Below are 17,087 nucleotides of genomic sequence, written 5' to 3'. Positions count from 1 at the left end.
GAATATTATAGGCCTGCAGTAGCGACGACTAAGGAGCTTACGAGACAAACATATTTTTGTGGCCAATGTACCTTATTTTATTACGAACAGGAAGCCTTTCGCAGGGTGACTCTCCCATCACCGTGGCCATTTTTCACCATGTTTTAATTATGTGCGACGATGCTCATCCGACTTTCTGTGTATTTTTTGACGATGCCACTATGGCTTCATATTATTAGGAAATGTTCGAAAACAGTAACGTCTCACCCTGTTTTAAGCTCATGTATCAAAGTAATACTTATCATAAGGGCACTATTTATTGTTTTAAGATGTAGCCTCTCCACTAGAGTTACTTGGTTTTTCCCCTTTTTTCTGCAGATCTGAAGATGATCGCCGCTGACCAAAACGGGTTGTCTGAGGCAAAAAAATTTTTTTGTGATGATAGCGGGAATAAAATAAATTTATTCTGAAATGGAGTGATCACATAGGGTCAGTCGTAGGTAAGTGGCAACCTTCGGCTCATTGGGAGGATACGGGGAAAATGCAGACAGTCAACGAAGGACACTATTTGCAAAACGCTTATGTGTCACATCGTAGACTACTGCTCAGTTGTGTGGACCCATACGAAATAGGATTAAAAGGGGATGTTAAATGTATTCAAAGAAGGGCGGCATGAATGGTCACAGGCTTTTGCGACTCACGGGAGAGTGTCATGGAGATCTTTAGAAAGCTTAATAGGGATACTTATGACGATAGAGGTCAAATAATCCCATGTAAACCTACTTACAAAGTCCGAGAACCCGTATGAACTGAAGAATCTAGATCTATTCTTCACTCCCTATGCGTCGTTCCTGCACAGAGGAGAACAAAGACAAAATCAGACCAAATTGTTCTAATGAAAACCAACTCCTTCCAGGTCATACAATTGTCAATACAGTATTTTCTTATCTTAAGGTACCGGCTGGGTGTGCAGTCTGGATCGATTGCTGTAAATCTTGTAGCTCTCCTCCCGTCAGGAGAGGCGCCTGTATTGCTACTGACTCACATTTGGATAATTCATGTCAAATATTCTCTGCTCTCTATGTCTAAGCGAATCGAAGGACATTTATAATACTTTCGACAGTCGCTTTATGAAGCATGCCCAACAGATACCTGAAGATAAGACAATCGTACATATATGAAGTAAACAATCAACATATCTTTTTTTAAAGCCGGCCGAAGTGGCCGAGCGGTTAAAGGCGCTATAGTCTGGAACCGCACGACCGCTACGGTCGCAGGTTCGAATCCTGCCTCGGGCATGGCTGTGTGTGATGTCCTTAGGTTAGTTAGGTTTAAGTAGTTCTAAGTTCTAGGGGACTTATGACCACAGCAGTTGAGTCCCATAGTGCTCAGAGCCATTTGAACCATTTTTTTTTTAATACAGTTTCTAGGAAACTGAGTTTTTATATTTTTATTCCAGTTACAGATCACAAAAGTATACATTAATCAGATTATTAGCTTCAGCCTATAATGACCGTCTTTAGATCTGAGCAAGCACAGTGTGCTAATCGTTCGAGTTGACATGTGTAAGAATGGTACAGTCACAGTTATTAACCACACAAGCTTCGCCGCATTCTTACAAAATTTAGATACTACGTGTGTAGTTGTAAAGGCATGCCGACTCTCTAAAGAAGCTTATTAAACTCCATGAATGTGTTATTAAATTTTGTAAGAATACAATGATCCTTGTTTAATATCTGAGATTGCAGCATTTTTCCTTATGCCGACAAGACATGATGAGCATACTGTCTATACTCAGACCTGAAGATGTCATTACGGACCAAAATAAATAACATGATTTATGAATATTTTTCTGATTCGTAACTGGAATAAAAAATACATAAATATCTTCCTTGATCACTGGGAAAGTTTTGCAGAAACTATGTCACGACTCGCGAAACTGACTTTCGTTGGAATGAATAAGTAACAGTTGATTGGACATCAGGTACGAGGCTGACTCCACAAAAATAAAGATTAGACTAAAACAGCAAGTACAGATGCGTTTAAGAAGTCATTTCTCTGGCGCTGCATACGCTGTCGGAATGGAAAGAAACCTTAACATTTGGTGCCATGCTAAGAAGCCTCTGCCATGCAATTCACAGTAGTTTTCAGGCTAAGTATGTATATATAGACATAGTCCTGTGTTATACATGCGGTCCGGCTCACAGCTTTAATATTGAAGTTCAAAGATAGCGCAAACTCCGATGCAGAGTATAGTACTTGTTCCGTTTGTAGTAATTTTAGTTTCTCTTGCATCGGACCAGCGACCTTATGGTGTCTCGAACCAATTTAACAGCAGAATGACTCCAGTACGGCTCCACTAAACCATTGTACCGAATGTCGTTCACAACTTGGCCGAAGCCGATCTGTTCAACGTCGTCCTGACAAAGCGAGCGTTTTTGTGCGAGGGAACAATGTGGCGCCTGGAAAAACGTACTTCTATAGCTGAGAGAAAGCTGCTTTTGTGACGGCAACAGGTGTTGTGCCTTATCCGCCGCACCCGACTCGGGTCTCGGCTACTTCCGGCGTGGTTCGTGTGGATTCGTCAGCGAGGGGAGCGAGAGCGACAGCGGGCTACGCCCATTGCCCCGACCGTATAGCTTCAGCCGGCAGTAGGGTCGCGGCTTTAGCGCTGCGCAGGTTGCGTCTGTTCTATGTGAGGCGCGCGGCCTGTCGTTCCCGCGTTTGTAGGTCTGCATTCTGAACCCCTCGGTGCATAGGTCGATTACCTTCGACCTCAGAAAGATGTGACGCGCGGTATAAGTGACTCGTTTCTGCGTTGCGTCTGCTTCATTCGCGCACTTAGCCGACACCGCTTCTGAATCAATCTGGAACAGTGAGGGAAATCACACGGAAACTACTGTTACGGAAAGGGGTGGGTCGGTTAAAAACGTACATTCTCTTGGGTGTCGGGCATCTGAGATCGCATCATAATTCCTACGTAGCAGCTAATTTATATGCCACTTGTAGCGGCACTGCCGAACTTTCCTGTAGAGTGCCACGCTGCACTGCTACAGAAGTAGTAGGCATCGTATTTATTCATGGCATAGCTTACTGCTTCTGAAAACAGTAAAAGTACTCGATGTTAGTAATCTTCTTTAATGAAGGAAGTGTTTACGTGCAGTAAAACCCGATATGACCTGTTGCCTTAAGGCAAACTAAAATCGTTCACAAAGTAACTTTCGTTCTTTTCCAAGTATTAAAATGTTGTCTAGTTGAGTTTAACTAGTCTCGCTCCTGATTTCGTGTGTTTACCACAACTAAATAACCAACATTTATATTTCGATGTGAAACTCCCTGTCGAGATTGCTCCTTGCTTCACTTTGGATTGGACGGAACTTGGGAGAAAAGTAAAAGACGGAAAAAATATTTCAAATAGTTGGTAACTCCGCCGTCGCACCCGTGGATCGGTCACTGTAAGAAACAGAGGTGTATCCATCGTGGACAGAACGGACCGGGTTGTGCTGTTATTCTAAGCGGCCGTTTGACTCTCCAGTAGCAAGTTATTCGTGTAGTTCTGGAGGAGTGTGTATAAAATCTAGTCCTTATTTGGTTCGTGAAGAAGGCTCAATCTTAGTCCGCGAGTATTTTCGTTCTTTGTTAGATGCAAACAGTTCCCGAAGCCTCGAAACTGGTAATTTCGCGGGCTGAATACGCACGGAAATAAATTGGCGTGCGCTTCTGGAGAGTGCGGGTGGCATTGCTCCAGTTGGCACGCAGCCGCTGCGTCCTTTTGCCCTGGAACCGTACTGCACCAGACCGGAGAGCCCACTGCGTAACTCTGCGGAGTCACAGTTCTGTCGGAGCCAGCCTAGACCACTAGTACAGTGCGTCCGTTCTCCACGGGACTTAGCTCTCGTCGAATAATCTTAGTTGGAAAACTGGAATCATCATTCCTACCCTACTGGGTCAGTGATACGCCTGAGATTTCAATTATCACTGATCCTTTGAGTTTCAGTAATTGCCCCCAATAAACCAGCGAATACCGATAGCTTTACTGCGCGGGCCACCCACTAGACCCATCGTCCATCAAGGTGAGCTGAGGCGGCTTCAGCTTGGGCCCCTCTGACTCTTCCATTCCGAATACCGAGCTCGCAGCCACTGTGCAGCGAGCGTAGACGGGGTGAAGGCGCAAGGGTAGGACCGTGCCCAGGCCCCGGCTAGCCATCGGTCCGCTTCGCCTCCCCTCGACCAGCTGCCCGTACGAGCGGGAGCCTCTGTGTCCGCCAGCCATGTCCGCCCGCTGCGAGGACCACGACCCTTACGATGACCCCGACCAGGAGGGCTGCGGCGACTCGGAGGAGACGCTGTCGATGGTGGCGGGCACGACCCTGACGCTGGGCACGTCCGACGACCACGACCACGACCAGGACCACGAGCTCCAGCAGCAGCAGCAGGAGACGCCGCGCCGTCGACTCGTCATCCGGTCGCCGCCGCCGCGACGGAGCTCGGCCGTCAAGAAGGTCGTCACCGTCATCAGTCCCACGCAGGTCAGTACGGCCGCGGGAGCGTCGTCGTCGCATCTCCCGTTTACTTTTAAATCCGACATGCGACTGATCAGAACTCACTGCTGAGATCATCTTCTTTTTTCGTACATCCATCGTCAACCTCAGATGGATAGTGGGTCAACAGTTGATGAAAAATTGGGAAGAAATGATAACGCCGTCAGCCGTGTATCTGTATCTTACTCTACTTCAGCAGGCGTTTCCACTTATCAGCAGTTCCCTATTCTCTAATGTCACAAAGTTCCATCCTGCCAACCTTCTCCTGACAGATCTCTCCTTTCCATTGCTTTGACCTTAGTTCTCGTCGACGTTGCACCCCCCCCCCACCCCACCCCCCACCTCCCACTCCCCACCCCCTCGGCTCCTTCTCCCCTGCTCGCTGACAGAGACCAATTGAGCAGACAGTGTTGTTCTTCCATCCGTCAGACCTGTCCATACCATCTCAATGCTCGAGCATCAGTACCATCTGTGACTGGTTCCACAGCATCCATCTCCATTCATACATATTTACTTCTCAGTGTATCCAAGAGGGGGGGGGGGGGGTTGGGTTGTTTCGGAGAAGAGACTAGACAGCGAAGTCATCAGTCTCATCGGATTAGGGGACAGGAAAGGAAGTCGGCCGTGCCCTTTCAAAGGAACCATCCCGGCATTTGCCTGGAGCGATTTAGGGAAATCACGGAAAACCGAAATCAGGATGGCCGGACGCGGGGTTGAACCGTCGTCCTCCCGAATGTCAGTCCAGTGTGCTAACCACTGCGCCACCTCGCTCGGTTATCCAAGAGCGTCGCTCTCAAATTTCGCAGTAACCCGTCCGTTCCAAAGCATCAATTTTCTCCCTTTATCTCTCGTTCAATATCCAATACTCTGAGCCATACATCAGACGTAGCACTACCTTCTTTGTTCGTCTGGATATGTGCCGACTCCAAAAGTAGATAATGATCTAATAGCCATCCTTACTCGACTTGTCCTTTGGGATATGTCCACGTCACACTGTGCAGTGTGACCGGTTGCTGGATACGGATTCTTGAACACTTACACATTTCTTACACGGCCAAACCAAAAATGCAAATCCTCACTTTGTTCAGTTCCAACAACAAGATATTCTGTTCTATCCATATTGACTGTTAGTCCCCAGTGGTTATAAGTATCCATTAACTTCCCCATTTGATATATGGCATCATCCTTATACAGAACAATAAGTACTTAATCTTCAGCAAACTGTAATGAATGTAAACTCTGATGCTGTATTTTCACACCCAGACGTCTACACTGTTTATTCCAGCAACCAAGAACAACTTCTAAATACAACTTAAACAAGGTTGTTGACATTCATCACCCTTGTCTTAATCGTTTACTTGTTTAAAACTCTCCGATATCTTACAACCAGCCATCACAAGTGCCTCATATTGGTGGTTCACAATTTTCACTAACTCTATTAACGCAACATCCACTTCAACCTTATCCAGTGCTATGTAAAGTAACCGCCTTGCCACAGAATCGTAGACCTTTTCTAAATTAACATACACCAAGTGGATATCTTGATTTTTGCTGTCATCTTCTGACACATCACCGGTCGGGGTGGCCGAGCGGTTCTAGGCGCTACAGTCTGGAACCAAAAAAATGGCTCTGAGCACTATGGGACTTAACATCTATGGTCATCAGTCCCCTAGAACTTAGAACTACTTAAACCTAACTAACCTAAGGACATCACACACATCCATGCCCGAGGCAGGATTCGAACCTGCGACCGTAGCAGTCGCGCGGCTCCGGACTGAGCGCCTAGAATCGCTAGACCACCGCGGCCGGCACAGTGTGGAACCGCGCGACCGCTACGGTCGCAGCTTCAAATCCTGCCTGGGGCATGGATGTGCGTGATGTCCTTAGGTTAGTTAGGTTTAAGTAGCTCTAAGGTCTAGGGGACTGATGACCTCAGATGTTAAGTCCCATAGTGCTCAGACCCATTTGAACCATTTTTTCTGACATTTGGCGTACACAAAATGTGTTACCAACACAGATTTTCCCAGCAGTAAAATACCAGTGCTCCTGCGATACAACAACCTGCGCAATCTTTTCCAATTTGTTCTTTGCTACTTTACTGAACAATCTACTCTGTATCTATTTATTAAAAAAAAAAAAAAAAACGATATCGGTGGTCCACTCCATCGTTATTAGGCCTCTCTGTCGATAAGAAGTGCCATAAAAAGTTAAGTTGGTTGATGAGTTCTACTGGTAACGTCACGCTGTGGACGCCGATTTTTATTCCCTTTTATGGTCTTGTGTACAGTTGGTTTACACTGGACTCGCATTCTGGAAGACGACGGTTTAAATCTGCGTTCGGCCATCCTGATTTAGGTTTTCCGTGATTTCCCTGAAACGCTTCAGACAAATGCTGGGATAGTTCCTTTGAAAGGGTATGTCCAACGTCCTTCAGCATCCCCCCCTAACCTGATGGAAGTGATGACCTCACTGTTTGGTCCCCTCCCCGAAATCAACCAATCAACCAACCAACCAACAGTTGGTTATAAGACCACTAATTGCCAATAGAGCAACCTGATGATGGTGGAATGGACCACCGAAACCTATCGCATTTTAAGAAAGAGATATATATCCAAAAGAACAGGCATTAAGCGGGATCTGCGGCTGTGATAAAAGTTAATTGAAGGGGGAGGTGTAAGAAAGGAAAGGCCTAATGAAGTAAGCTGCATCGAGACTTTGTGCAACATTAGCTGTGACGAGGGAAAATGAGTGTTGGAGCAGAACTGTAACCCAGGATCTCCTGCTTAATAAGCAGTTTCGTTAAGCGCTGCGCCACCAGGACACAGCGTTTGTCGTAAAAACGCGAACTATCTCGGTCGGCTCACTCCCCAGGCAACTCCCCACCCAGCGCCACCTGTCCGTTCTCCCCGTCCATGTCCTCTATGCTCGCTAATTTTAGATTTCTTGTGGAGGTCGAACATCAATATGCATCTGCACAGAAGGTTGTGGCATGCATAATAATCGCATTTCCTGTGCGGTGTCTGCTGTTTCAGACAGGTCCAGAAGGACTGACACCATGCTTTCATACAAATGATTCAAAAAATGGCTCGGAGCACTATGGGACTCAACTGCTGTGGTCATAAGTCCCCTAGAACTTAGAACTACTTAAACCTAACTAACCTAAGGACAGCACACAACACCCAGCCATCACGAGGCAGAGAAAATCCCTGACCCCGCCGGGAATCGAACCCGGGAACCCGGGCGTGGGAAGCGAGAACGCTACCGCACGACCACGAGATGCGGGCTACAAATGATTCACCTCGATGGTCAATGAACCTACAACCTTCAGTGTGGATGCGCATTTACGTTAGACCTCTGGGAGTCGAAACTGATCGAGCATGGAGGACATGTATGGGAACAGCGGACAGGTGGTGCAAGGGGGAGCGTGCCGAGATAGTCCGCACATTTGTGGTACACTACTGGCCATTAAAATTGCTACACCACGAAGATGACGTGCTACAGACGCGAAATCTAACCGACGTGAAGAAGATGCTGTGATATGCAAATGATTAGCTTTTCAGAGCATTCACACAAGGTTAGCGCCGGTGGCGACACCTACAACGTGCTGACATGAGGAAAGTTTCCAACCGATTTCTCATACACAAACAGCAGTTTACCGACGTTGCCTGGTGAAACGTTGTTGTGATGCCTCGTGTAAGGAGGAGAAATGCGTACCATTACGTTTCCGACTTTGATAAACGTCGGATTGTAGCCTATCGAGATTGCGGTTTATCGTATCGCGACATTGCTGCTCCCGTTGGTCGAGATCCAATGACTTGGCAGAATATGGAATCGGTGGGTTCAGGAGGGTAATACGGAACGCCGTGCTGGATCCCAACGGCCTCATATCACTAGCAGTCGAGATGACAGGCATCTTATCCGCATGGCTGTAACGGATCGTGTAGTCACGTCTCGATCCCTGAGTCAACAGATGGGGCCGTTTGCGAGACAACAACTATCTGCACGAACAGTTCGACGACGTTTGCAGCAGCATGGACTATCAGCTCGGAGACTATGGCTGCGGTTACCATTGACGCTGCATCACAGACAGGAGCGTCTGCGATGGTGTACTCAACGACTAACCTGTGTGGACGAATGGCAAAACATCATTTTTTCGGATGAATCCAGGTTCTGTTAACAGCATCATGATGGTCGCATCCTTGTTTGGCGACATCGCGGTGAACGCACATTGGAAGCGTGTATACGCCATCGCCATACTGGCGTATCGCCCGGCGTGATGGTATTGGGTGCCATTCGTTACACGTCTCGGTCATCTCTTGTTCGCATTGACGGCACTTTGAACAGTGGACGTTAAATTTCAGATGTGTTACGACCCGTGGCTCTACCCTTCATTCGATCCCTGCGAAACCCTACATTTCAGCAGGATAATGCACGACCGCATGTTGCAGGTCCTGTACAGGCCTTTCTGGATACAGACAATGTTCGACTGCTGCCGTGGCCAGCACATTCTCCAGATCTCTCACCAAATGAAAACGTCTGGTCAATGGTGGCCGAGCAACTGGCTGGTCACAATACGCGTCACTAATCTTGATGAACTGTGGTATCGTGTTGGAGCTGCATGGGCAGCTGTACCTGCACACGCCATCCAAGCTGTGTTTGACTCAATGCCGAGGCGTATCAAGGCCGTTATTACGGCTAGAGGTGGTTGTTCTGGGTACTGATTTCTCAGGATCTATGCACCGAAATTGCGTGTAAATGTAATCACATGTCAGTTCTAGTATAATATATTTGTCCAATGAATACCCGTTTATCACCTGCATTTCTTCTTGGTGTAGCAATTTTAATGGCCAGTAGTGCAAATTCTGTGTCTGGGTGGAGCAGTGGTTAATGTAACTGCCGAAACAAGAGATCCCAGGTTCGAATCCAGGTCTAGCACACATTTACAATCATCGACGCTGATTCCGCACAAGTCTAGATGCAGCTGACATCATTATTTCCCTGCCTTTCCTTTCCGTCCTCCTCCCTTCCCCTTCAATTTACATAATAACAACGCTGTCTCTGAACTGTGTAAACTTTGTTCTGTGCGTGATCAAATTCTGTTTGTGTATGATGTTTTCTGAGGCGAGAATTAGAGACGAACCCAGAATCTGCGTAAAGGAGCGTGGGGAACTTCCTAAGTATCACACCAGGCCGGCAGGTGCATACACGGGGTCGTTAACCCCCGCGCGGGTTCGATCCAGGTCTGACTCACCTTCCAGCCTCGCAAGATATGTGCACGGCATGCTGTTCTGTACCAGCTGCTTAATCCTTCTCCGTCTCTCTCCCATAATTTCGTCTCGCAATATTCTCAGCCTATCTCAGTTTCAGTTTCGTAGTAGTTACGACCTGAACTCCTGTCTTTTCTGTTATAGATATGTTTGATTTAATGTTGCTTCTTGTTATGCCAACGTGCATCCGTCCACTGGCTGTTGAACAATCCTCAATCTTTCAACTGTTTCCACTTTCGACATCCATATGTAACTTCCGCACTTTAGCACTAGCCGTATCATACTAATCCTTAATACTAGTTACGTAACTATTTGTGTACATAAATTTTGTTTTTTGTCTTATTTTCAAATCAATTGTTTTAGTGAAGAAATTTTTTTCAGCTGTGGCATTCTACTTCTCGTATATTTCTCAAGTTGCTTTTATATTGGTGGATTCGTCTCTTCTGACATTTAGTGGTCTTTTCTACATTGTTGTGGTCTCTGGGTACGTCTGGTAGTGCATTTATTTATTCTTAAGCCGTATTCTGTGCTAAGAGAACTATCTATTCGTTCAACAGGTCCTCCAAGTATTTACATCCGGCCAGAAGTGCTACGTCGTCCGCGAACCTAAACATTAGTCTCTCTATTCGCCGTGCACTTTTTCTTCCGGAATTTTCCTTCGCTTCTTTGATCGCTTCTTCGGCGTAAAACTTGAACAACAGTTGTAAAAATTTTTAACCCTGCCTTACGCCGTCCTTAACACAAATTCATCTTTCTTGAGTTCTCACTTTCATTACTCCCATTTCGTTTTCGTTCTCAGAGATATCGTATTTACTTATTGTTTACTTATTACTGCTTACAATTTCGACTCCCGCCACCTTGAGTCTAAAAATACAAAGGAAATAAAGATAGACGCTCACTTGACGTCATTTGTTGGTGTAAGTGTAGGGCCTACTTGCACTGACAAAGATTCCTTAAATTCTCTTCTTGGAGCAGATGGAAAAAATATTAAATAAAACGGGAGAACACCCAAAACTCTTAAACCACGATATAACATTTGTTAATTACCTACACTACCATCGGAGCAGATCATTTACTGGCAGTTCCTAATCTTAACCACTGGGACACATTACGTTTAAGAAAACATATTCTTCAGGAAACATCTGTTTCGGAATTCTATATCCGTGACCTGTGTTACCATGACTTACATCCATGCAAGCCATTTGCCGATTTCTGGTGACAACAACCTAAATGGTTCAAATGGCTCTGAGCACTATGGGACTTAACATCTGAGGTCATTAGTCCCCTACAACTTAGTACTACTTAAACATAATTAACCTAAGGACATCACACACATCCATGCCCGAGGCTTGATTCGAACCTGCGTCCGTAGCGGTCACGCGGTTCCGGACTGAAGCGCCTAGAACCGCTGGGCCACCGCGGCCGGCAACAACCTAAATCTCTAGAGCCGGAGTTATAGGAAACCTATGCTACATCCAAACAATCCCCAACCCACCGCGTGGCAGACATGAGATGGGACCACAGATGACCTATCCGTTGTCCGCTGTCCCAGCGGAGTCAATATCGGACGGAACCTATCAAATCCACACCACAACCCCCCCCCCCCCCCTCCCCCGCAGCCTGCTCTTACTGGGAGACCCACATCAGTCATTCATTCGTTCTGCTGCTTCTACTATAGCTCCAGAGTTGCTGGTCATCATACATCCACTGTCTCTGGTCTTCCTCTCTGAAGAAATTAATTCCGGCTTCGGTGAATCCCCAGTGATATTCATTCACAGTATTCAGTTCAGCACTATCACTTAAAACTGGATATCCTCTTAACAGAGTATTTATTTTTAAATATTTTCTAAGTTCCGCCCCAGATACCTTATCTGCAACTTCGTTCACGAGGTCTCATTTGTCTCCATCTTTAACTATATCAGTCAGTGTACCAGTGCCTGTTACTAGTGACCGCAAATCCTCGTAGGTGGGGTACTTAAGTGTGATATGGGCTGGTGTACCAATGTCACATGTACACATATTTGTCACACGTTTCTATATCCTACGCAAATACTGAGGGTATTGTTAATGGCCTTTCAGGCAGTGAATCACGCCTCTAGATGAATTTACGTGGCCAAAAAGCATCCTCTCCTACACCTTTGGAATACTACATACCCTGCGACCTGTCGTGATATTGTGTCAGGGTCTTTGCCGCTTATGCTTTTCCTATAATTTTAGCACTGGTTTGATTGTTGTGGGGACCACAGTGCGATCCAGAGGCGGTCAGTTTCTCCAGCGACCGCCGGATTAACGGCGAACTTTCCTCTCCCATGCAAATACAGCGGTCAAGGTTGATCTGCGTCCGAGCGGGAAATTGCAATCAGTGGTCCACTGTTGAGACGGAGGGGATCCGACAGCCGATCAGTTCCAGTCATTGCACCGGGAAGGACGTACACGGCTCGTGTTGTCTGTAGGTCAACCATGCCTAAACGGTCAATACCGCGGTTCGATCGCGTCCACATTGTTACTTTGTGCGAGGAAGGGCTCTTAATGAGGGAAGTGTCTAGGCGTCTCGGAGTGAACCGAAGCGATGTTGTTCGGACATGGAGGATATACAGAGAGACAGGAACTGTCGATGACATGCCTCGCTCAGGCTACTACTGCATTACTACTGCAGTGGATGACCGCTACCTACGGACTATGGCTCGGAGGAACCCTGACAGCAACGCCACCATGTTGAATAATGCTTTTCGTGCAGCAACAGGACTTCGTGTTACGGCTCAAACTGTGCGCAGTAGACTCCCGACGTCCATGACGAGGTCCATATTTGCAACCACGACACCATGCAGTACGGTACAGATGGGCCCAACAACATGTCGAGCGGACCGCTCAGGATTGGCAAGACGTTCTCTTCACCGATGAGTGTCACTTATGCCTTCAACCAGACAACCGTCGGAGACGTGTTTGGAGGCATCTCGCTCAGGCTGAACGCCTTACACACACTGTCCAGCGAATGCAATGAGGTGGAGGTTCCCTGCTGTTTTGGGGTGGCATTATGTGGGGCCGACGTACGCCGCTGGTGGTCTTGGAAGCCGCCGTAATGGCTGTAAGATACTTGAATGCCATCCTCCGACCGATAGTGCAACCATATCGGCAGCATAATGGCGAGGCATTCGTCTTCATGGACGACAATTCGCGCTCCCATCGTGCACATCTTGTGAATGACTTCCTTCAGGATAACAGCATTGCCCGATCAGTGCGACCAGCATGTTCTCCGGACATGAACCCTATCGAACATGCGTGGGATGGATTGAAAAAGGCTGCCTATGAACGACGTGACCCACCAACCATTCTGAGGGATCTACGCCGAATCGCCATTGAGGAGTGGGACAATCTGGACCAACAGTGCCTTGATGGACTTGTGGATAGTATGCCACGACGAATACAGGCATGCTTCAATGCAAGAAGACGTGCTACTGGATATTAGAGGTACCGGTGTGTACAGCAATCTGGACCACCACCTCTGAAGGTCTCGTTGTATGGTGGTACAATATGTAATGTGTGGTTTTCATGAGCAATAAAAAGGGCGGAAATAATGTTTATGTAGATATCTGTTCCAATTTTCTGTACAGGTTCCATAACTCTCGGAACCGAGGTGATGCAAAACTTTTTTCGATGTGTGTGTAAGAAACTGTCCTCAGTTTCAATATGCAATACGTCTTTTGAGCAATAGGTGTAACGAGAAACCAGGTGTCCGCCGATTGGCCATTGTCTAGCGCCTCCCTTTGATCCACAGAGAAAATGTTTTGAACTTTCTGGCTCTGCCATTTGGTTGCTGAACTCCGGAAGATAAAGACGAGTTTTTCGTGCAACCCGGGAATGCAGCATATAGTATTAATACGTACATTCCAAAACCAAACCAAGGTAGTGTTATAGGGTCGTTACTGTTTTCATTATAGACGATGTTTAAAAATGTCACGCACTCCTACGGAAGGTAATACTGGTCAGAAACAGAGGAACGGTTCTCGTAATTATATGTCTAGAAATCACTACCTGTCGAGATATCGTTACCTGTGACAGATAATGTGTAGTATTCTTCGGTGTTGATCGTCTTATTGTTGCAGTTCAGTGCGCATGTCTGAATGATTGTAATCTGCAGGACACTGATGGGGCACAAGACAACGACTGTGGTTTATGCTCGAAGGAGCACCACACCGTTTCGTGGGCAATAGATTGGCCGAGGAAGTGCGGTTGCATGACCTTTTTGTCTCCCCCCCCCCCCCAAGTTGAATCCGTTGGCTCCCTGGCTACGGGTCATTAAAAGATATTTGTGTATGCCCAACCCATCAACAAATCAACAGTTTGCAGTTACAGGGGCGTCTGATCAATGCATGTGACGCAAACTGAATGTATCCAAGTGTATTTGAAAGAGTGCGCGATTCACTGCGAAGAAGGGCTGAAGGATGTTTCAGGATGCGTGGTAAACACGTGCAGCATTGCTTATGATGTCTGTTTCTGCGTAGCAGACAAGTGGGAGTGAGAGGACAGTCGCCCAACATCTCAGCAGGTGCTGGTTTCCGCACATAAATTTATAGAAACTTGTTTTGGTTTTGACCAACACTGTTTCCTATAGGCATATGTGATCCTTTTTTTAAAACGCGCTGTATATGAATGATATGCTAAATGTTCGAAATTCCGCGACGGTGGTGTTCTACATAAGAAGTTCGAACCTACAGAAAATTGTAGCGAATTGCAGGAAGACCTGCAGGGGATCCCTGCTTCGTGCTGGCATTGGCAGTTGACCCTCATCGTAAATAAATGCAATGAATTGCACACAAATAGTCAGAAAGATCAATACATATTTTATGAATAAAAGTTCTTTGTCTGTCTGTAGTTTGATTTTTGGATTTTTATAACTGATACGCGTTTCTGGGCGAAAACTCCACCATCAGGATGTACAACATTTATATGAAGCTGTCCATCTTGAACTGGTGAAACAGTCGCACCTGAGAGATGTTATACAGGATGTTCCACAAATACTATTACAAGCTGCTTGGTAACTTAGTCCTTTCTAGAGGGACTTAGTAGATTATGTTTGGATAAGGAACTTATCTCCCGAAATATATGATTTGGATGTAAAATAAGCTTGAAAACCGAATTAATTCCAATTCTTCTGTTTTACGGCACGCACACAGTGGATACAATGAAGTCTGACTTGTGTGCTCTACACGAGCCCATGGACTGGGAAATGTTTCGAGTGCTCGTCCTCGGGTCCTCTTCTACGTGACATCTTCTTCAAAGTCGAGAGTACGGCGCGTCCGTGGAAGACACAGTCAAAACACCTAGCGAATGTGAATGTTTCTCGCAGATATTGTTGTAGAAAAATGATGACAATAGGGACTGACGACAACAACTTCTCAGTTTGAGTGCATACCGTGAAGTCGCAGATTTGAGAGTGATCCCATCTTCAAACTTATTTTATATGCAAACGGTACATTGCGTGCATCGTTCCTTACCAAAACTTTATCTACTAAGTCCTGTCTACAACCATGAAAAACTTGTAATATGAATTGTGAACCACGCTGTATATTTTTTTCTTAATAAGAAAAACAATGAGTTTACTTTTATATATGAAAAGAATACGTCTCAGTTACGACTAAGTCGCTGGTTCAAGACGGAAATCTTCAAGTGAATGCTGAAACCCTGATGACGGAAACAAAAATACAAAAAACTAAAGCCAGTAGTCGACTGACTTTATTCGTAAAATATATATCTTTTACTGCAACTTGTGCCAACGTAAAAGCATTATGAAAAAAAAGGGCGCATTACTGTTCGATTGCACTACAGGCGATTAGTCAATGGGATTCGTAACAACCACAAAATACAGTATGACAGTTATTGAACTAAATGAAATTAAATCGTCGAAGCTTCTGAACGGTTTGCGTTAGGACGTTCAAACTGCACGGTCCGCCAGGCATGGTGGGAATTAGTGTGAGCAAACGTACGCGCCTTGTCATCGGCCATTTGCACGACAAAATGTGACGGTACAGGGTGCTTGAGCGCACAGCGATTGTGGAGACCTATTATGCGAACAATAACAAACAGCCCAACTGCGGCTTAAATGAAGTTTGCGACCGAGTTCAAGCTGAAGTGTGCTAACAATCAAAAACTTGATTCGCGAGTTTGAGAGAAGGGGCCGGCCTGAGTGGCCGAGCGGTTCTAGGCGCTTCAGTCTGGAACCGCGCGACTGCTACGGTCGCAGGTTCGAATCCTGCCTCGGTCATGTATGTGTGTGATGTCCTTAGGTTAGTTAGGTTTAAGTAGTTCTAAGTTCTATGGAATTGATGACCTCAGATGTTAAGTCCCAAAGTGCTCAGATCCATTTTTTTTAGAGAACGGGTTGTCGTCCTGATGACAGTGTCGTACGCCCAAAATGGATGAAAACGCCTGAAACATCGAGAAGACGTGCGCTGTGTTTCAAACCAGCTCCAGGAAATCGATTAGACGAGCTGCACAACAAATGGGAATCAATCAGGGGACACTGCGACAAATTGTTGTTGAAGACCTGCATCTTTTCCTATACAAAATTCAAATCCATCAGCCATTAAGCCCCAGGACCTTGAAACAGCGGTTGTGTTTAACGAACACTATTGTCTACAGAATCGACGAACAGGACTCTGATGTGAATATGGTTTGGTTTAGCGACGAAGCCCACTTTCCTTTGGATGGGTTCGTCAATATGCAAAACTCGTGCATTTGGCGGTCTGATAATCCACATTCCGCGATCTAGAAGTCTCTTCACCCTCATCAGGTGACTATGTTGTGTGCAATGTCCATTCACGTAATAATCAGTGTTATATTCCTTGACGGCACGGTGACTACCGAACGGTACGTGAAGGTTTTGGAAGATGATTTCATCCCCATTATCCAAAGTGACCTCGATTTCGATAAGATATGGTTCATGCAAGACGGAGCTCGACCCAATCGAAGCAGGAGAGTGTTTGGCGTCCTGGAGGAGAACTTTGGGGACCGCACTCTGGCTCTGGGGTACCCAGAGGCCACTGGCTTAGGCCTCGATTGGCCACCATATTCTCCGGATCTGAACACATGCGACTCCTTTTCGTGGGCTATGTTAAAGAAAAGGTGTACAACAATAACCCTGCCGGCTGCTGTGGTCGAGCGGTTCTAGGCGCTTCAGTCCAGAGCCGCGCTGCTGCTACGCTCGCAGGTTCGAATCCTACCTCGGGTATGGATGTGTGTGATGTCCTTAGGTTAGTTAGGTTTAAGTAGTTCTAAGTCTTGGGGACTGATGACCTCTGCT

General features: G+C 46.2%; 1 protein-coding gene across 1 annotated transcript in view; it reads left to right on the top strand.

Annotated features, from left to right (window-relative positions):
• Positions 1–3,326: 3,326 nt before the first annotated feature.
• The window catches only part of LOC126195301 (inactive dipeptidyl peptidase 10-like), a 358,542-nt gene continuing 344,781 nt past the window's right edge, over positions 3,327–17,087 (top strand). Inside the window, exon 1 of the mRNA XM_049933856.1 lies at positions 3,327–4,508. Within this exon, the coding sequence (XP_049789813.1) occupies positions 4,251–4,508 (258 nt within the window). The 5' untranslated portion in view covers positions 3,327–4,250. The remainder of the gene's footprint in view (positions 4,509–17,087) is intronic.

This window comes from Schistocerca nitens, chromosome 7, assembly GCF_023898315.1.
Source record: "Schistocerca nitens isolate TAMUIC-IGC-003100 chromosome 7, iqSchNite1.1, whole genome shotgun sequence".
NCBI lineage: Eukaryota > Metazoa > Arthropoda > Insecta > Orthoptera > Acrididae > Schistocerca > Schistocerca nitens.
Note: the sequence above shows the minus strand (reverse complement) of the source record. Positions and strands in the feature narration are given on the sequence as shown.